We start from the raw sequence: 22,053 nt of genomic DNA, 5'->3' as shown, positions 1-22,053 counted from the left end.
ATTTCCTTATTCTAATATTTTAGAATTGTGAGGAGCTGTTCTCAGCTGGATATGGAGACGTCTACAGTGTACCACGAGAAGCTCCTGAGCCTGACTGGTATCCATGAGCAGGAACAAATGGAGTATGTGTGCCCCACTCTTTTCCATTTGCTCCTGTACATACTGAGTACTCATTTGTATTAGATCTGTAATGTTTCCTCTGATTCTGTTACTAGTGTTTTGATCTCCTGTACATGCATTATTTCACTGCAGGTGTCGCAAAGCTATAGCTTTACAAAGAGAGAGAAACCGCCTGTATATGGGTTATAATGGCAAAACGGACAATGAGGTTAGTTTCAAAGCGTCATAGCTGAAATGAACAAGCATACCACACAAGGTGTATTATCACCGTACGGGTTTATAGACCTAGAGTTGAGAAGAAAGAAAGCGAAATGACCCCTGAAATGAATAACTGTACTACTGTAGTTCTTAGTTTTATTCTACTGTTATTCTAGTTTAAAGCCTGATTGGCAAGCAGCACAGGTTGATTACAGTCAAATGCAGACAGGGATATAAGTCCAAACTGCACTTTTCATAATGTGAAACCCATAACACATCATTATCACAGGTTCATGAGAGTTTAATTAGTTGCTTGTTAAATTTCAAATGGCCGTCGCTTATGTCAATCTGGCATGACGATGATCCTCATTTCTTTTTTTTACGAGCATTATTAATGGTTGTATTTTTTCATTGCCTTACCCAGAGTTTTGCAGCCCACGAACAATCCTTTAGATTTACAGTATGTACAGACTTAACCTATTGAGTTCATTCCATAATTCCATATTTTCCATGAGGTGCAGGGCCAGGGGATTGAATAGAATTCAGGGATCAGAATTCTGACATTGCTGCCTTTATCCATTTCTCTGTTTACAGAAGTCTAAGGTTGACCACATCTGTCTGTCTGGGAAGCAGTGTGGGGATCTGTGGAGTCAGGATATCTGGCTTGATAAGGCTGAGATATGCCTTGGTATGGGACTGTACCAACCCGCCAGACAGCTATTGGCAGAGGCCCATCTGGTGGCTAAGGTTATTTAATTTTGAGTAATTTTGTCAATAGTTTGGTTTTCAATATTTCTCTTAAGTAATCCACTGCATATTTGTGAAGTGTTTCTCTGTTTTGGTTGAAATGTGACTAGTATTTATGTGTATGTGAAGTCATAACAGCTTAGCAATTCACTTTTATTCTATTTTTGTGGTCTCTTGTATTGTGTACTCAGGAGCTGGGAGATCAGGCTGCAGCAGGGAGGAGTCTGCTCTCTCTTGCCATCCTGGCCAATAAGGAACAGAACCACTCTCAGGCCCTGGCACTGCTGGAGAAGGCCCAAGACATGGGAGGTGATGAGGACTTCTGGTACAAGCTCACCCTGGCCCTGCTGACAGCTACAGTGACCCAGAGGGGCCAGGATATAGACACCAAGGTGAAAACTATTCTATTTTATTCTATTGAAGCTCCTACAAGCCTCTGCTCAATTGTCTCCTCTGAAGCAAATATTGTCCTTTTCAAAGTGACCACTCTCTCCCGTTACAGACATATCAAATAGTAAAGCAAGGCTGTGGAGCCCTGAAATCGATGCTGGAAAAGAGGCATAACCGAGCTCCCGCGCTCAGGTTCCTGATCACGTCTCTGGAGAGCAGGTAAGGCTCTTTGATGTCTGTGTTCTCCACATTCAGTCCTGGAAAGCTTCTGGGTTGTGCAGGCTGTCGATCAAGCCCCGGTGTAAATCACCTTATGGTCCAGAGTGAAGACTCATCACCTTGATTAGTTTGATATTTGAATCAGGTGTGGTACTGCAGGGTTGGATCAAAAGCCCTGGTGTACAGTGTACTCCCCTGTGCTGTGACCAAAACAGACCCCTAGATGTCATTGACTCGCTGTGATGTCTGTCTTTCAGAGGGGCGGTGGAGCGTCTGCATGCAGCCAGCCCTGTCGAGCCAGGTGAGGCTCTGTCCACCCAGTCAGTACAGAATCTCATGGCTGCCTGTGACACCCTGAGAGAGAGCACCAGTGAGTTCCTCCGAATGGGCCACAGAGAGCAAGCTGCTGAAGCTCTCCTGGAGCACGCACAGGCATTGAGGTCAGACATCAACACAACACATCATAGTATGATCTATCCAATTTGGGATCAATAACGTTCATTCATTCATTCTTGTCGACAATTCCTCTGTTGGTCCGCTTCAAATCATTCACAGCATGTTCTACTTTGTAGGATACTGGCTAAACACACTGGCGATGAGGGAAAACTGCGCCACCTGCTGGATGCCTACTCCTTCATGCAGCAGGCCGTCTCTGTACAGGAACATGTGGTTCTGAACGCCCAAAGCCTGTTCCCATCACAAGAGGTAAAGCACATGCTGTATACCTTCCCAATATCAGCCTTCAAGTCAGAACATACCATACAGTTCAAACTTAGGTAATAATTTGGACCTATTTTAAAACACGTTGTAATTTTACTAATCATCACCACCAGGTTGAGTCTAGTTATTCGGTTAGATTCTGATCTAAACAGAAAACAGAACACGTTTATTTATTTTATAATTTTTACCCCCTTTTTCGTGATTAAGATCTTTTCTCATTGCTGCAACTCCCCATGGGCTTGGGAGAGGCGAAGGTCGAGTCAAGCGTCCTCTGAAACATGACCTGCCAAACTGCGCTTTTCATTACCCGCTCACTTAACATGGAAGCCAGCTGCACCAATGTGTCGGAGGAAACACCGTTCAACTGAAGACCAAAGTCAGCCTGCAGGCGCCTGGCCCGCCACAAGGAGTCGCTAGAGCGCGATGAGCCAAGTAAAGCCATCCCGGCCAAACCCAGACGACACTGAACCACTTGTGCGATGCCCTATGGGACTCCCGGTCACGGCCGCTAATGACACAGCCTGGGGTCGAACCCCAGGCTGTAGTGATGCCGCAACACTGCGATGCAGTGCCGTAGACCGCTGCGCCACTCGGGAGGTCAGAACGCATTTATTGGAGCCATATCTCAGCAGTGTTCTTCATTGTGAAGGAATTTGTCTTAATAAGTGTTCAAATACTATTTTGCTCAGCTGTTACAGTTCATCAAAACAGAGTTCTGGCTATCTGTCCTGGAACTAAAAGCATTTGCAAACATATTACACTCTATTTAGAGAGTAACTGAACATGTTGACAGGGTTGAGATATTAGATTTGCTTGTGAAAAGTCCATATATGGCTTGTCAGAAAGCCTGATTCGCTGCTTGGACTCCTGTCGACCCAGGGCTGCCAAGTCCAAGCCAGTGCTGCTAAATTATTTATTGAATTCATTTTGCCCTTTGTTTCACTAGGGATCTACATTGTTACATTTTCCAAATGGATGATTTAATTATAGAACAAGGAATTCCTGAAAAGGACAGAACCATTCATTATAAAGCAGATAAATATACCTATAAACAAGATAAACCTGATCTGCCTGTTAATACTCGCTCAATAAAAATGGCATAATCCGGGTTTTTTTTGCGGAACATGGTATCTCAGCCAAATCATTACTGAATGTGTGTGGACTCTGGTGGATCCACCTATTTGCTCCAGACCTCAATTCATATCCGATATAGCCTACAGAGTAAACAGACAGACAGACAGACAGACAGAGACACACAGACACACACACACCCGTTTGAGTTGTTTTTTTCAGTAACACCTGATGGTTAAGAGCCAACTTTCAAACCGGCCAACATCCAAACTGCCTTATGTAGAAAAAGCATTCCAAAGTCAATGTCAAAGATGGAGCAGACATGACTTGCACACTGCCATTTTGAAGTGCATCTTGATCTAATCCTGAAAGGACATTGAAATTGCATCTTGCTTCATTATTAAACCACCTGCAGAAATCCGGAAGAATCCAGTTAGCTAGATACAATCTACTTTGACGGTCCAATTCTGCATTTAGGATTAACAGTCTATAGCCCTGTGCTTTCAGCAGATGGTACTGCTGCCCCAATAAGTTACATTGAAATGACATACCAAATATGAAAACAGGAGTGTATATGAATTCACTTACTCTCGTGGAACCAGACGAGTGTCTGAAAATTGCATATAAAGTCTGTCACGCAAGATTTGAGTTTATTTGACCCAATCTCCATTTGTTTCTTGGTTACTTCCCTTTTGTTACTTTGTAAATGAAGGTGTCACTTTTGTTCAGTCTGAAGATGTACATCGATATACGTTTATCTTCTTCATGAACTTTTCCATTTCAAAGGAAATCAAATTCAGATCTAAGGCTTTTAAAGCTATCTTGCACTGGGTTGAAAAATGAGCTGGGCACATAAGACATTTTAACTTCTTGCATTTGCATTTACAGTGGTGTCTGTGCATGTGTTCTTGTTGTTGTAATGTGTCTGTCATAATCTTTGTCTATTTCTCACTCTCTCTTTCTGCCCTCTGTACCTTCCACAGTGTCAGCCCTTGTCTCTCCCAGCCACGAGGAGGCTGTTGCGGGTCAGACTGGCTCTGGCTGAGCTGTCCTTAACCATGCTGGAACAGGTGTGTGCTGAGGAGAACAGACTAGCTCTGGCCCAGGACAGGAAAGCCTCTGTGGAGAGGACCGTGGAGGAGTTTGTACGCATTACACCAGACCCCGGCTCTGTAGAGCAGGTAAGGGCATAGACAGAGGTCGTGTCCAAATATACATACTTGCGTTCTAAATAGTAGGCTTTTTGGGTATGCAAACATATGTTTTATAGTATGTGACATTTCTGAAATGTTTTATGCTTTAAATACCAGGATGTCATACTCATTTTGCTTTTCATCAAGTAGAATTCGCTGCACATTGTTGAGGAAGAGAATCATATTTTCATACTCACTTGTGTTTGACAACAGTTGATAATCAGAATAGGGGATGTCCTCGAAAAAAAATGAACGAATAGCAGCGAACAAGCGCGATTTTCAAACCTATTTGGTTTGCCTGGTTAGCTAGCTAGCTAGCTAATAGTCAATGCCATGGCAAGCAAGGTAGGATCTAAGCTAGCTAGCTAGCCTGTTATGCTAGCGACGATGCTTACTGTTTAGCTAACTAACGTCAGCAAGCTAAATATATAGCTCTGAGTCTGGCTGGCACTGGCAGGAGTATGGGGTAACGTTAGTTACAGCATGGTGAGGGTGAATTAAATTCTTCAACATCTTGCTAGCTAGCAACTTTAGCAAAGCTAGCTGCAGTTATATATTGGCTGCCTAGCAACATGACATAATTTCTGGAGGCAGTGTTAACACAATTTGTGTTAGTCCACCAAGGCCAGCCCAACCTGGGTTGACTTCAAAGTCCCAATGATAACGGGGATTAAGCCAGTTCCAATGTGATCGGTACCCCTCCCCTTGGCCCTAATTACCCCTTCAATGTTTGCAGATCTGTAAGGTGAAAGCAATATGGTGGAAGCTTTACCACTTCACCTATACATACTCTTCAGACATGCTAACATCAAGGGATTAGTGCCAAGGGGGAAGAATAGGGAGAAATTTGAGACTGGTGGATAGACATAGCGAAATAAAACTACTGGCCTACACAGTTATTGGACAAGTTACAAACAAAACTATTTCCTAAATTCTGGGAGGCTCATTACAAGTCAATGCCCGACTTGTGAGAGCGGGAGAGGAGATTGCCGATTTCATCAACCAGCACTTTGAATTGTAAATGTTCTATCTAATATTTATGTGTGAAGCTAATGATTTGGCTCAGACAGGGATGTGCTCGTATTTTATGGGCATGCAGACTGCAGAGCACACACACTCCTCTGGTCGATCTTCAGTTGTTCTGTGGGAGGACCGCAATCATGTCTGTCTGATAGTAGAGGGCTTTTCTTCCAAAGTGAAATGGGACTGATTTGATCAATACTGGCAGTGATTAAGCTTATTGCTTGATGACTCGCTTCATGTTGTTTCTCTCTGTTGCTGCTCCCTGTCATATCAGCTCCCCCATGAAAAAAAACGAAGCGAGATCTCACTTTGAGTAAGATCTGGTCTGTAGCTACAACCTTTAAGGTTTTTTGTTGTTGTTGAGAAATAGCCCGTCTTCTGCAACCAAGACTATTCATTAAACCAATGTGCTTTCGAGTTGGAGGAGTTTGTGTTTGTCTTGAAATTCCCGAAGTTGGTACACGGGAGGGAGAACCTCCTCCCTTAGAGGAAGTCAAAGTTGGTTTTGGAGTAAGGAATAGGCCTACCTATTGTGTAGTGACCGACGCCGGGGTTGAGAAGCAGGTACGGGGAGTTGAACATTTAATGCGGAACAGACAGGTAATAGGACAGGAACAGCGTCAGCACAAGGGTATACAAAGACATACGAACATTAATGTAGAAGCCGGGAACCAGATAGATATAGGGAAGGTAAGGACAGAGGTGATTGAGTCCAGGTCAGTCCAATAATCGCTGATGCGCGTGATGGGAAGCCAGGTGTGCGTTATGATGATGGCAGGAGTGCGCAATGCTGGGGAGTCTGGCACCCTCGAGTGCCAGGGGGGAAGAGCTGGAGTGGGCGTGTGTTACGGTTTTCTTCCTGGGAAGGAGAGGCGGACCAAAATGCAGCGTGGTTATAATTCATGGTTCTTTAATAATGAAACTATACATGAATAAACTACAAAACAAGAAACGTGAAAACCCGAAACAGTCCTGTGTGGTACAAACACTGACACAGGAGACAACCACCCACAAAACCCAACACAAACCAGGCTACCTAAATATGGTTCCCAATCAGAGACCATGACCAACACCTGCCTCTGATTGAGAACCATATCAGGCCAAACATAGAAATAGACAAACTAGACATATAACATAGAATGCCCACTCAGATCACACCCTGAACAAACAAAACATAGAAACATACAAAGCAAACAATGGTCAGGGTGTGACAGCGTGACATAGTGCAGTAGTTCCCAACCAGTGTACACTCACTTATAAAAGTGACCTATGGAATTTTGACTTGGGGCACTAGTGCCGGTCAGATAACACATTACATGGCACATGGTTACAACTGTATCGTTGTTTCAAGTCCAGTGTGCTCAGGCTGTTATTACATTTGTACCGTTTGATGGGTCATTTTTCTTAATCTGAAAACCATTAGCAAATCTGATTTTAGGTTTAGTCAGTCATTTATTTGTTAATACATGGCTCTGGGCTTAGCTCTACGACAGCCTTTGCCATAGGAACAAACGGAGCATGACATTGTGTCCGTGATTGCACCTTTATAATGCCTAAAACCACTCATCTGTAGCTCAAACTGTTCAAAACTAAGACCTATTTTTACCAGAGCTACATTTTCTTCTCAGTGCAGTTTCCCGGAACGCTCTTACAGGGGTACACACAAATTAATGAGTAAGGAACTATCAAAACGATGAAAATATTTCAAATAAACCCTATTTAATGTCTAAACTTTAATCACAGAAAATAGATGATTTGCAGTGTTGGATCAGATGAGATGGTCATTACCACTAAATAAATTAATAGGGACATTTTAGGTGTGCTGCAGAATTTTGTATTCCATCTCCCTCCCTTCTTCCTTTATACATCCCTCCATTTCCTCTGTGTCCCCCAGTAACCACCCCATCCCCTTTGTTCCCTTTGTAGGAGTGGATAGCTACAGGGAGGACCCTGGGGCAGGTGGCTTTGAGCCAGCTGGCCACGGTCAACTTCCTGTCCCTTGACTGTGTGGAGACCAGAGCCAGCTCTCTGAGCCTGATGGGGAAGTGCCTGAGGCTGCTAGCCATGCAGAGAGACCCGCTCTACCCCTTCACCCTCTGGGATGGACACAACCTGGTACAGACACTGACAGACAATACCAAAAACAGTAAAAATGTACTAAAAGTAACTTTTAGGGGGGCTTAAAGTGACTTTTAGAGATGTCATTCCTCTTCACAAAAATCTAAGAGCTCAAAAAAAATGTGTCAGCATTCATGACCAGATTGTAAACTAATCTTGATTCTATGAACAGGAGGAGGACCGGTCAGAGTCTAAAGCCAGCCCTGAGGAGGAGGAGGAGTTAACCGGAGAGAATGGCCTAGAGTCAAGCAGAACGGAGCCCAGACAGTACGCAGCCAAATGTGCTGAGTTGCAGGTACTCTATAGTCTACGTGGAATCTATCCTCCACATTAATCTGGTGTTTTTAGACAAATCTAGTCTTTCTTGGCTAGTCTTGATATAACTGTAAAAGACAGTCTTTATTTTAAAAGTAATCTTGGTAACTCAGAAGTAATATTCTCTCGTAAAAGTTTGTCGTTTTCTGTTTTACTTTTGGGGGAATGACATTAACAATTATGATTATCTTTGTGCAAGTGATGGAAAAGGTACCCAAAGTAAAGAAACCTTCAAAGAAAATTACTAGAGTAAAAGTCACCCAGTAAAATACCACTTGAGTAAAAGTCTAAATGTACTTAAGTATGAAAAGTAAATGTAATCGCTAAAATATACTTAAGTATCAAAAGAAAAAGTATAAATAATTTCAAATTCCTTATATTAAGCAAACCAGACGGCACGATTGTCTTGTTTTTTAATCACCGCCTGCGTCCAATCCCGATTCATCCAAATAATCAATGACTAAAACCCCAAACCAATAACTACTGTTGCTCGTAATCACAAACTTCTATGTGCGCTTTGACAGATTCTCGCCGTTTCATCTGTCCACAAGAGATTATATTAAAAGTAACCTAAGAAGGTCAAGTCCATCCAGAAATGTTACTCTGAAGTTGGTGCAATAGATTAATAGCAGCAGGTGGCATTATGATAGCATGGTGGCATGCACAACTTGAAGCTACTTGTTTTCTCTCTCTGTTTGTGTGTGCGTGAGCGCATGTGTGTACGTGTGCCTGTGTATTCCAGAGAAGAAGACGTTCTGCCCGGCAGCTTCTGGCTCAGGCCAGTGAGACTTTAGCACAGGCCATCAGCCTCTCCCTCCAACACAAACTCCCAAGCTCCATCCTCTCAGAAGCCTGTCTCAACATGCTGGAGTGTCACGGCCAGTTTGACCCCTGTGCCACTGGTCAATACCTGGCCTTGCTCCAGGTACAATATGTACAGTTGAAGTCGGAAGTTTACATACACTTAGGTTGGAGTCATTAAAACATGTTTTTCAACCACTCCACAAATTTCTTGTTAACAAACTATAGTTTTGGCAAGTCAGTTAATACATCTATTTTGTGCATGACACAATTCATTTTTCCAACTATTGTTTACAGACATTATTATTCACTTATAATTCACTGTATCACAATTCCAGTGGGTCAGAAGTTTACATACACTAAGTTGACTGTGCCTTTAAACAACTTGGAAAATTCCAGAAAATTATGTCATGGCTTTAGAAGCTTCTGATAGGCGAATTAAACATAATTTGAGTCAATTGGAGGTGTACCTGTGGATGTATTTCAATGCCGACCTTCAAACTCAGTGCCTCTTTGCTTGACATCATGGGAAAATCAAAAGAAATCAGCCAAGACCTCAGAAAAACAATTGTAGACCTCCACAAATCTGGTTCGTCCTTGGGAGCAATTTCCAAACGCCTGAAGGTACCACGTTCATCTGTACAAACAATAGTTCGCAAGTATAAACACCATGGGACCACGCAGCCGTCATACCGCTCAGGAAGGAGACGCGTTCTGTCTCCTAGAGATGAATGTACTTTGGTGCGAAAAGTGCAAATCAATCCCAGAACAACAGCAAAGGACCTTGTGAAGATGCTAGAGGAAACGGGTACAAAAGTATCTATATCCAAAGTAAATCGAGTCCTATATCAACATAACCTGAAAGGCCGCTCAGCATGGAAGAAGCCACTGATCTAAAACCGCCATAAAAAAGCCAGACTATGGTTTGCAAATGCACATGGGGACAACGACCGTACTTTTTGGAGAAATGTCCTCTGGTCTGATGAAACAAAAATAGAACTGTTTGGCCATAATGACCATCGTTAGGTTTGGAGGACAAAGGGGGATGCTTGCAAGCCGAAGAATACCATCCCAACCATGAAGCACGCGGGTGGCAGCATCATATTGTGGGTGTGCTGTGCTGCAGGAAGGACTGGTGCACTTTACAAAATAGATGGCATCACGAGGCACGAAAATTATGTGGATATATTGAAGCAACATCTCAAGACATCAGTCAGGATGTTAAAGCTTGGTCGCAAATGGGTCTTCCAAATGGACAATAACCCCAAGCATACTTCCAAAGTTGTGGCAAAATGGCTTAAGGACAACAAAGTCAAGGTATTGGAGTGGCCATCACAAAGCCCTGACCTCAATCCTATAGAAAATTTGTGGGCAGAACTGGAAAAGCGTGTGCGAATAAGGAGGCCTTCAAACCTGACTCAGTTATACCAGCTCTGTCAGGAGGAATGGGCCAAAATTCACCCAACTTTATTGTGGGAAGCTTGTGGAAGGCTACTCGAAACGTTTGACCCAAGCTCAACAATTTAATGGCAATGCTACCAAATACTAATTAAGTGTATGTAAACTTCTGACCCACTGGGAATGTGATGAAAGCAAATCAAATCTGAAATAAATCATTCTCTCTACTATTATTTTGACATTTTACATTTTTTAAATAAAGTGGTGATCCTAACTAACCCAAGACAGGGAATTTTTACTCGGATTAAATGTCAGGAATTGTGAAAAACGAAGTTTAAATGTATTTGGCTAAGGGGTATGTAAACTTCCGACCTTAACTGTATGTGTGTAGGGAGGGGTGTTTGTGTATATATGTACATGCATGTGTATGTCTGCATGTCTGCTATGCAAGTGTGCGTAGTTAGAGGCTGTCTTGGTCACTGTAAGATTTTGTGTCACAGTCTAAATGTTTGTATGTTAGTGTCCCTACTCTCCTTAAATTAGATAGTGTGCTTTTGCTAATCTCTGTTAATCTCTATTCCCAGAGCTGCTCCTGCACAGCTATGATGGCTGACATTCTAAGATCTGCTTGCACTGACACTCGTGTGTCCCAGCTCTCTGCGCTACTCAACCTACACAGCAACCTGCTCCCTTCACAGGTGGAGACCCCCACTAGTCTGCTGAAGGGAGTGGAGGACTCACTCAATGGCCTCTCCAAGGTACTGTCCCACAAAACACCCTCAATACAACAGATGTTTTCTAGGCATCATAGAGATTCACTTGAGCTCCCATTACTGGTTCCCCATGAATGTATTGAAATAGATTAAATATGCCTTGTTTTGTTTCACACATTGAACGCCATCTGTGGTGCATCTATCTTTCTTAGCTGGCTAATTGCCCTTTAGAGAGTGTTCAATACAAGCTTTTCATAAAGAGTATTTATTTGCAGTTGCCATTTCAATTATGTATCAACATAAATAATGTGCACAGTATAAATGGGTAAAAAATGGATCAACATGTCACAAATCTGTGCCCAGACCTACAGCCACCTGACCATCAACCCAAGTCACCTGAGTCTTCTGGGAGAGCTGCCCTCTAACCTGAAGATCCTGCTGCTTCAGCACACACAAGACAGGTACATGTCAACGCGGGCATTTAGTCTGTCTACCGTATGTCAGACACACACAAGCCCATGAGTCTCCTCTGGCCCCATCTGTTACACTGGCTCACAGTCTGACATTTTATGACCGCGTGGTCACATTTCACATTGGGTTAGTTAACACACATTTTCTGGAGCTGGGTGTAATATTTGATGACACCACACGAGGGAGAGTCTCATCCTATGTCCTCTGTAGAATCAGCACAGTCGGGCTCCTGCTATACCATTTAACATACTTTACTGTAAATGCCAAACATACTTTACTGTGAATGCCAAACATACATATAAAGTTCTGTCGTGACACAGTTTGCATGGCAAATAGGTGAAATGTGTGTTCTTTTTTAGGTCAACTCTCTATGGAGCTTTCTATGAGAGGAGCAAACTTACAGAGAGTCAGAGAGGGAAGGCCATGCAGGTTTCTGGTGAGGCTTCTCAACCTTTGGGATATTTTCATGTAGTACATGTTCAGTAGGTGGTATCCAGTAGCACGCTTGCATTTATGGAATAAGAAGATGGATGCCAAACTTTTAAAGGTTTATTATTTATTTTTGTGTGTGGGTGGGATTTTCATTGCTATGATATGCAATTCGTTTTTTTAAGACTAGGCAAGTATTCCATTGATATACTGCAGCAATACACTTAAGTGTTATCAGCATTCAGAATTAAACTATAAAGAAAAATCATTCCAGCGTAACATTTAGTACGCCGGGTCTCTCCCTAACAACAGTGCCAATGAAAAGTTGAGAGCTAATTTAGACGGACACATGCAAAGATGAACACTGAATAGTAAGATACCTGGACACCTTTCACCTTTCGTCTGCAGCTGCTAGCCAAGCATGGGAATAGTTGATGTTCGAATTCCAAAAAAACTAAGTAACGTTTACATATTACCTCCTCAAATGACCTTTCGGTAGACTCTGCTGTTCGAAAAAGGCACAGGCTAGCATCTGGGCTTGTTTCGGGAGAATGAGATCAAATACCTTCATCACAAAGAAGGGATGAGAGAGGGGAAGGGATGGAGAGACAGGGTTCGTACGGTCTTGAAAATCCTGGAAAAGTCATGGAATTTTAAAATAGTGTTTTCCAAGCCTGGAAAAGTAATTCACTTCATAATTTCTGTTAATTCAATTTATTTAGGCACAGTTTTTAAATATTTTATCGATCAAATAAAAATCAACATATCATCCAGGATCGGAACAACACAGTTTTTCGAGCATCACCTGCGCCGTGTGAGACGAGTGGGTCATTGCTCAAGGAGACAGTCGGACATGCAGCAGCCCCCCTTAAAAGATTTAGATGCACTATTGTAAAGTGGCTGTTCCACTGGATGTCATAAGGTGAATGCACCAATTTGTAAGTCGCTCTGGATAAGAGCGTCTGCTAAATGACTTAAATGTAATGTAAATGTAGGTAGGCCTAGCTGACTAGCTAGGCAGCAATTCAAAACAAAACTTGTACCCTCTAGTTAATTGTTTAGCGATTGATAGCATGTATTAATGTTTTCATCATGTCCCAAAAAACATTCCACCAACATTTGCGAATAAGTCCATACAAAATTGATTACATTTTTTGAAAGATTCATATGATTATTTTAAATGATTATTTTTGATGAAACAAATTATTCACTTCACCATTGTATTAGTTGGGATTCAGTTCAATTGTGGCGAATCGAATCATGTGAATCAAAATAATAAAATGGGAATCGTGAACATTCATTTTAGGTAAAAATATTAGATTCTAGCCTTTCTTTTGGATTATCTGGTTTATTGGGCATCCAATGTATTGGACATTGCAACTCAATAGATGCTAGTCAGCCTGCAAAGTAAGTACTTCTAAAGTAGCTAAGATAAATATTTGAAAAAGAAAAGGCAAGGAGCTCAGATGCAAAAATGTAATAACAATGTTTTGGCAGCCAATATGTCTTCATCAGGCTATAGGCTAAGATAAATATGACTAAACTATAACAGGTTTATTTCCTGAAGATAATGTGTGTGCCTGCTTTATCAGAATAAAAAGATTTGTAGCTTACCATAGCCATTTGATCTTTGATATATTGAATGAGCACATTATTTAAAAAGGCATTAAACATATTTGATTGTATTGTTGCAATGTTTTACATCAAAGGTGGTCAACCATCTTCCAGGAGAGCTAATGGGTGCGCAGGCTTTCATTCCAGTCCCCTTCTAACAAACTACATTTTAAAAATGAGCTGGTCAACTGGACCTTGATAAACTAGCTCTGATGTGTTTGAGCAGGGCCTGATCAAAAGCTTGCACAACCAGTAGCTCTCCCGACTGAGGGTTGACCACATGTTTTATACAGTTGCCTAACAGGTATTCTACTTTATGGGGGGTTAAGTGCCTTGCTCAATGACAGAAGATGGTACCACCCATTGTGTCGATACCACATTATGCCTACTTTTTTATACGTACATTGAGACGCTGCCAATTGTTGGTCATGGAAATTTGGTTAAAAGTCATGGAAAACTCATTGAAAAGTCATGGAGTTCTATCTTTCAAAATGTGTAATGAGAGAGAGAGAGAGAGAGAGAGAGAGAGAGGGAAGGAGAGGCATGGAAGGGAGAAGGAAAGAGAGATGGGAGGTACTGAGCAGAGGAGGATGTGGGCTCGGGGGAACCAGTTACAGGGGCTGTGCTGTTCTTTTGTTGCAGGTATGCTGGTCTGTACCAGGGTCGCCAAGGTTGCTGTCCAGCCCAGGGCCCTGCTTGATCTCCGGGACAGAACACAAGCCTTCAAACGCGAGACCAAACACAACTTCTTGAAAGAGGCGCATTGGCTTGGCAATGAGGGCAGGGCGGGGAGCGAGCGTCACGTTCACCTAGTAGGTCACGAACCCTCTACAACCCCTTTATGAACCCACTACGATCCTTTGCGACCCTTTGACTTGGCTGTGCAAGTAACATTTTTAATTGGTCGCATCAATGCGACCTGCAAGTTCTTGCTGGTCACTTCAGTCAAAACATATTTGGGGGGCGTGATTGGGTCGAACAGTAGCTCAAACAAGATAACTCAGATGTGCTTTTGGATTTTGTAACAACATTCAAAATGCAATCGCAGGGAATGAATGGTTTGAACACACATACTGTTATGACTGTGAGAGAGGAGGGTCTCAGCTTCCTGTAGGTATTACGTTTATTTCTCATCTCTCAATATTGACTGTATTAGCACCTCTTTTAACCGTCTATATGTGTTTGAGAAATATGGAGCGCGGGAAGTGTGCATCTGCCATTTTCAGTGATTTCATTGACTAGTATGCTTAATACAAAAAAGCTGAGTTACTGTATCTAGAAACAGGTGCGTGGGAATAGTATGATTACTGCAATGAAAAGAGAAACCCGCATCATACAATTTATTAAAGCTTTTGTGTCGGCCTCTTGGCCTTCGTCAGAGCTTTGAGCTTTAATCAGTGACACGAGCAAGAGAGGTTTGCAGGTTTCTCTTTTCTTTGAAAACTTTAGCTTTTTTTGTTGCTTTTTTTAATACATTACATGTACTGTTTTATGAATTACACAATGGTGAATTAGCCCCAAATGAATTATGATATTGGTACACAAAAATGATTAACCAAATGAATCTCTACTGAACAAAAGGAATCTGGAGCCCTATTTTGAGATTAAAATATAGCAACAATAGCCTAATTGTCAACCTAAAATTCATGACAATCACTTTTTCAGATTGCACACAAAAATATCTTGATCATGCATTCCTGCTTGGACATGTTAAATTCAACTTATTTCTTGAAACATACCATCTAGGTAGCACTGACTTACTTTATGAGATGATTGCAAAAAATATATACATTGCATGACACCTCAACAACATTATCGTGCGACCAAATCATGACCTGGTGCCATCAACTGAAAATGTTAGTGGCCCTGCTCTATTACCCCTCCACAAACACTCTACAACCCCTTTTTCTCTGTTAAAATGATCGACTGGCCTCATCAATAAACCAGTCTACAACAATATCCCGGAGCTCAATTTCTCTCTTCCCTCTCTTTCTGACGATATCGGATTTGAATGTCCAAACATTGTTCAAGTTATGTAGGTCTGTGTAATCGTTGTCAGTGCTCGAGACAAGTGTTGATTTTACATGTCAGCTAGGCTTTTTCTTTTTGTCCCTGTATAGAAATCGAACTCAGAAGAGAAATTGGAATCTCATTTCAAAGCCATTGTACAAGAAATGGAGGACTATTTGTGTCCAATCCTCTCTCAGTTTGACTTCTCATGCTTCGGGTAAGTCAGTACAGTTCCGGATATTGTCCTGTATTGTACAATGGTCATTTTAGGGTAAAACAATTTTATACCGTTTTCTTAGCTGTACTGGGAGGTCAAAAACATTCTGCTGCTGAGTTCTATTTATTGCAGAATTTAAACTATACCCAACCCCTTACCCTAACCTTAACCAATTGGGAACTTACTGTACCTAAACATGACCAGCCTCTTTTCTTGGCTAAACCACTCAACTAATCACATTGTTTTTGCCCTTGAGGCAGAGCTTGAATAAGGAAAGATTGAATAAGGAAAACTCCAATGCAGTTGATTTGGTCTACAGTTCATCATAGAGCTGGGCGATATGGGCAAAAAGCCATATTGCAATAAATTGCCTGAATTAATGCATTAACGATAAGACTACAACATTAAAGTGCAACACTTTTTTTGTTTTTTTTTGTATGCTTGTTGTTGGTTGTAGCCATCAATTCTCCCATTAACATCACCCATATTAGCAAACGTATTTCATTTCAAACTTCTCTAGTATATGCTATGATCGGTATGGTCAGTGTTGATTATTTTCTGTTTACCCTCCCAGGTCTAGTTCATCATGTCTGTCTTATTCATGTGTTGTATCAGCTAGACATTCACATTGCGAGACTTTGTGTCAGTGTGGCCTGTGATCTTTTTCTCTCTCTCTCTGTGTTTGTTTGGTTTTACTATCCTTGCGGGGACCAGAAATCCTCACAAGGATAGCAAAACAAGGGACATTCTGTGTTTCATCCGACACATTGGTGCAGCTGGCTTCCGGTTTAAGCGAGCGGGTGTTAAGAAGCGCTTCTTGGCAGGTAATGTTTCGGAGGACGCTTGACTCGACCTTCGCATCTCCCGAGCCCGTTGGGGAGTTGCAGCAATGAGACAAGATCGTTATCACGAAATTGTGGAGAAAAAGTGCAAAAATGTAATTTAAAAACATTTGGGTTAGGTTTAGGGTTAAGGATAGGGTTAGGTTAATGGTTAGACTGGGGCGGTATATCGTATATTATAAACTGGGTGGTTCGAGCCCTGAATGCTGATAGGCTGACAGCCATGGCATATCAGACCGTATGCCACGGGTATGACAAAGCATTTATTTTTACTGCTCTAATTACGTTGGTAACCAGTTTATAATAGCAATAAGGCACCTCAGGGTTTGTGGTATATGGCCAATATACCACAGATAAGGGCTGTATCCAGGCACTGCGTTGCGTCATGCGTAAGAACAGCCCTTAGCCGTGGTATATTGTCCATATACTGGGGCGGTATATCGTATATTATAAACTGGGTGGTCCGAGCCCTGAATGCTGATAGGCTGACAGCCATGGTATATCAGACCGTATGCCACAGGTATGACAAAGCATTTATTTTTACTGCTCTAATTATGTTGTTAGGTTTAGGGGTTTACTGCTCTAATAAGTCCAACTATATTGTCCATATACCACACCCCCCACCCCCCCAGGGTCTTATTGCTTAACTGTATACCGTATACCGGGGTATTTGGAAAAAGCCACGGGATGGTTTTTCAATACCATCAAAACAATTTATTTTAAGTTTTTCAATAAATTTTTATATTTATAGCTACTTTAAGTTAATACCTGGAGTCAACTTGTGCAATGCGTTTGAGGATAAAGCAGATTGCATTCTTAATTTCACCTGTCACATGATTTTACATTATGAAGCTTACCATAGTTCCCCAGAACAGTTGAGGCAGTCACGTGTTTGTTTGTAAATAGCACAACGAGAGAAAGCAGGAGCTGGTGAGTCCATAGTGTTCTATTTCTATTGGCGAGTCTCTTGTGCGGCGCACTTGAGGTATTTATTTAATTTTTATTTAACTAGGCAAGTCAGTTAAGAACAAATTCTTATTTACAATAACGACCTTCCCCGGCCAAACCCTAACCCGGGGGAGCTCCTCCTACCAGCCTCCACTGGTGTGTATGTTTGTGTGGGAGTATGGTTTCTTTGTGCATGTACAGTTGAAGTCGGAAGTTTACATACACCTTAGCCAAATATATTTAAACTCAGTTTTTCACAATTCCTGACATTTAATCCTAGTAAAAATCACGTTTTAGGTCAGTTAGGATCACCACTTTATTTTAAGAATGTGAAATGTCAAAATAATAGTAGAGAGAATGATTTATTTCAGATTTGATTTCTTTCATCACATTCCCATTGGGTCAGAAGTTTACATACACTCAATTAATATTTGGTAGCATTGCCTTTAAATTGTTGAACTTGTTGAACTTCGAGTAACCTTCCACAAGCTTCCCACAATAAAGTTGGGTGATTCTTCGCCCATTCCTCCTGACAGAGCTGGTGTAACTGAGTCAGGTTTGTAGGCATCCTTGCTCGCACACGCTTTTTCAGTTCTGCCCACACATTTTCTATGGGATTGAGGTCAGGGCTTTGTGATGGCCACTCCAATACCTTGACTTTGTTGTCCTTAACGTGATGGGGATACATGATCCCCTTTGGGATCACCCCCCATCCCCCCTGAGCTGTAATGTGGCGCAGGGAACGCAAGAAATAATCCTAAAAATATTTAACCTCCACAGAATCGCTTGAAAAATGGCTCAAATGAAAGATAAAGAAGTTATTTATCTACCCAGCAAGTCAGATTTCTAAAATGTTTTACGGCGAAAACATAGCACATATTTATGTCCAACCACCACTGCATACATACCTCATTAGCTTAGCCAAGTAGGAAAAAATATGCAATCAACAAACGCAGGATTAAAAGAAAAATCATTTCACTAACCTTTTGAAATCTTCATCAGATGACAGTAATATAACATGTTACACAGTACATTCATTTTTTTCAATAATATGCAATATATATCCATAAATCTCTGTTTACAATTATGCATCGTTCAAAAAATGCTACTGCAATGTCAGGAGAAATAAAATAGCTCCGGCAGATAACGTCAGCTAACAAGGAATACACATCATAAACTTTGACTAAATATGCATGTTTTACATATGTATGGCAAGATAAACTTCTTCTAAATGCAATCGCTATGTTACAATTATTTTTAACGTTACATTTGGCGTTCACTAGGCTATAATAGAGAGTCGGCGCTCCCATTTAGCATACTGACTCCTCTATCTTGGAGTCGACAGAAACCCAAAATGAAGACATAAATATTCCCTTACCATGGCTGTTCTTCCTTCAGAAGACCTGGAAGGGTTAATACTCACCAAGTTAGCGTTCAGTTTTCAAGTCTGTGTCTTTCCGTTCTCAAACTAGACACTTTTCGGTCGAAATGTATGCAAATTTCAAGTGGATGCGCACCAAAACGTCGAAAGTATACATTATATTTCGAGTAAACTTGTCAAACTATGTTTATAATTAAGCCTTAACATGTTATAAAGGTCTACAGCAATCGTGAGGGCGAACAAAGAAACACACGTTGTTCAGTCCATCCTGAGGGAAAGAGAGAGAAATTTCCCAGCTCCCATTGGTGAAACTTTTTTTTTGCATCACCGGGACGTTTGGGCACGCTGAACGTCTCGTGAGCGCGCGATTCTCACAGTTACACGCCTCATCGAAAGCAGGCTTCACGCTGAAGACGTAGAAACTGTTTCCATGGTTATAACTGCTTGGGAAGTGTGTATACGATGACGTTGAAGTGGTGGCAACTTTTTTCATTACAAGAGAGACTTTGGGAGAATGCATGCCCTGAGACTTCTGCTTTACATAGAGACAAAATTTAAACGGTTTTATAAGCTTTAGAGTGTTTCCTATTCGATAATAATTTTTATATGCATATATTAGCAACTTTTGACAAAAATTTATCATGGTTTATATGGGTGCCGAATTCCTCCAGAAGGGGCAGTATTCAGGGCTAGCCCCAACAGGTTTTAACCGTCTTACCGGGCGGGCACTAGGACCCGGGGGAGGCTGCTGCTGCAGAGGCTGCTGCACCGCTCGTGACTGTCAGTCCTCCTTGTAGCTCATTGGTTAAGCTGTGGCTCGAGACTGTTAACTTCTTGCGTCGAGCCATCCCAGATCCGGTATCGTGACTACAGCCTCAAGCTCATTACCATTTGCGATTTTCATGAATAGTTAACGTTGCGTTAACTATTCATGAAAATCGCAAATGAAATGAAATTAATCTATTTGCTCTCAAGCTTAGCCTTTTGTTAACAACACTGTCATCTCAGATTTTCAAAATATGCTTCTCAACCATAGCTAAACAAGCATTTGTGTAACAGTATTAGTATTAGTCTAGCATAGGATTATGCCTCTATTTCAGCATGCAACATTTTCCACAAAAACCAGAAAAGAATTCAAATAAAATCATTTACCTTTGAAGAACTTCAGATGTTTTCAATGAGGAGACTCTGTTAGATAGCAAATGTTCCGTTTTTACAAAAAATATTATTTGTGTCGACTAATCGCTCCGTTTGGGTAAGGAAAAAAATAAAATAATAAGTAATTAGACGCAAACTTTTTTCCAAATTAACTCCATAATATCGACAGAAACATGGCAAACGATGTTGAGAATTAATCCTCAAGGTGTTTTTCACATATCTATCGACGATAAAAATCCATCGTGGCAGTTTACTTTCTCTTCTGAAGAAATGGAACGCGCATGGACCTACAGATTACGCAATAATTTCGACACAGGACACCGGGCGGGACACCAGGTAAATATAGTCTCTTATGGTCAATCTTCCAATGATATGCCTACAAACACGTCACAATGCTGCAGACAATGGGGGGACACGACAGAAAGTGCAGGCTCATTCCTGGTGCATTCACAGCCATATAAGGAGACATTGGAACACAGCATCTGGGGCATTTCCGGTATGAAACTTCATCTTGGTTTCGCCTGTAGCATTAGTTCTGGGGCACTCACAGATAATATCTTTGCAGTTTTGGAAACGTCATAGTTTTGTCTTTCCAAAGCTGTCAATTATATACATAGTCGAGCATCTTTTCATGACAAAATATCTTGTTTAAAACGGGAACGTTTTTTATCCAAAAATTAAAAGAGCGCCCCCTATCTCGAAGAGGTTAAGCCATTTTTCCACAACTTTGGAAGTATGCTTGGGGTCATTGTCCATTTGGAAGACCCATTTGCAACCAAGATTTAACTTCCCGACTGATGTCTTGAGATGTTGCTTCAATATATCCACATAATTTTCCTGCCTTGTGATGCCATCTATTTTGTAAAGTGCACCAGTCCTTCCTGAGCGGTATGACGGCTGCGTGGTCCTATGGTGTTTATACTTGCATACTATTGTTTGTACAGATGAACGTGGTACCTTCAGGTGTTTGGAAATTGCTCCCAAGGATGAACCAGAGTTGTGGGGATCTACAATTTTTTCCTGAGGTCTTGGCTGATTTCTTTTGATTTTCCCATGAATTCAAGGAAAGAGGCACTGAGTTTGAAGTTAGACCTTGAAATACATCCACAGGTACAACACAAATGAAGAAGCTTCTAAAGCCATGACATAATTTTATGGAATTTTCCAAGCTGTTTAAAGGCACAGTCAACTTAGTGTATGTAAACGTCTGACCTACTGGAATTGTGATACAGTGAATTATAAGTGAAATAATCTGTCTGTAAACATTTGTTGGAAAAATGACTTGTGTCATGCACAAAGTAGATGTCCTAGCTGACTTGCCAAAACTATAGTTTGTTAACAAGACATTTGTGGAGTGGTTGAAAACAAGTTTTTACGACTCCAACCTAAGTGTATGTAAACTTCCGACTTCAACTGTATGTGTCCGCATGCATCAGTCTGTCTATTTGTCGAGTTAGGTGTCAGCTGTGACTTTCCTCTGTGTTCTCCGCCTCCTCCTGCTTCTCTGGGCCTTGTACATTCATTTTCTCATGTCTGGACCAGGTCTCCACTGTATCCCTGCTGATCCTCCCTGTCCTTATCTATTTCACTCAGGCACCAGACGCCATCCATATCCATCCCGGAGTGCATCCGGCCCAAAGACAAGGAGGAGAAAGCAGGCCTAGATAAAGGTCTAGCGGGTGTGTATTGCTTGTCCCAGAAACGGATATATACAGTGTAAGGATCAGGGAACTGATGTTCAGAATCCGGAGAGTGCTGATGTGTAATGTACTGTACTGTACCTGCTCATTGCTTGTGATTAGCCCCACAGCTGGATTTACTTAGATTAGTTTAAGTTTACTAATTCCCCCTCCATCTCCCATTTCTTTTGATTTTTGTTATACCAGTTTGTTTATTGACCAAATGATGTACAGTGGAGCCACATCAGCATGTTTTTACACAAAAGGCAAATGGAATT

General features: G+C 41.5%; 1 protein-coding gene across 4 annotated transcripts in view; it reads left to right on the top strand.

The window, feature by feature from the left end:
• LOC115113346 (cilia- and flagella-associated protein 46) overlaps nucleotides 1-22,053 on the top strand; it is a 96,853-nt gene that overhangs the window by 52,881 nt on the left and 21,919 nt on the right. For 3 of the 4 annotated variants that reach the window (XR_003861102.2, XM_029640883.2, XM_029640882.2), the window contains exons 34-50: nucleotides 24-122; nucleotides 253-328; nucleotides 913-1,065; nucleotides 1,257-1,457; nucleotides 1,568-1,674; nucleotides 1,932-2,114; nucleotides 2,247-2,379; nucleotides 4,449-4,646; nucleotides 7,608-7,796; nucleotides 7,972-8,094; nucleotides 8,857-9,039; nucleotides 10,898-11,071; nucleotides 11,390-11,487; nucleotides 11,857-11,933; nucleotides 14,183-14,352; nucleotides 15,661-15,767; nucleotides 21,690-21,775. Coding sequence is in view for 3 of the 4 variants with exons in the window: in XM_029640883.2 (XP_029496743.2) it covers nucleotides 24-122; nucleotides 253-328; nucleotides 913-1,065; nucleotides 1,257-1,457; nucleotides 1,568-1,674; nucleotides 1,932-2,114; nucleotides 2,247-2,379; nucleotides 4,449-4,646; nucleotides 7,608-7,796; nucleotides 7,972-8,094; nucleotides 8,857-9,039; nucleotides 10,898-11,071; nucleotides 11,390-11,487; nucleotides 11,857-11,933; nucleotides 14,183-14,352; nucleotides 15,661-15,767; nucleotides 21,690-21,775 (2,357 nt within the window). In the remaining variant the exon portion in view is untranslated. Of the gene's footprint in view, nucleotides 1-23; nucleotides 123-252; nucleotides 329-912; nucleotides 1,066-1,256; nucleotides 1,458-1,567; nucleotides 1,675-1,931; nucleotides 2,115-2,246; nucleotides 2,380-4,448; nucleotides 4,647-7,607; nucleotides 7,797-7,971; nucleotides 8,095-8,856; nucleotides 9,040-10,897; nucleotides 11,072-11,389; nucleotides 11,488-11,856; nucleotides 11,934-14,182; nucleotides 14,353-15,660; nucleotides 15,768-16,481; nucleotides 16,592-21,689; nucleotides 21,776-22,053 lie in introns of all 4 variants that reach the window. The other variant, XM_065012860.1, reaches the window with a different exon arrangement.

The sequence above is a fragment of the Oncorhynchus nerka genome, linkage group LG28 (assembly GCF_034236695.1).
Source record: "Oncorhynchus nerka isolate Pitt River linkage group LG28, Oner_Uvic_2.0, whole genome shotgun sequence".
Lineage (NCBI taxonomy): Eukaryota > Metazoa > Chordata > Actinopteri > Salmoniformes > Salmonidae > Oncorhynchus > Oncorhynchus nerka.
The sequence above is the reverse complement of the archived record's forward strand: the minus strand, read 5'-3'. Positions and strand labels throughout refer to the sequence as shown.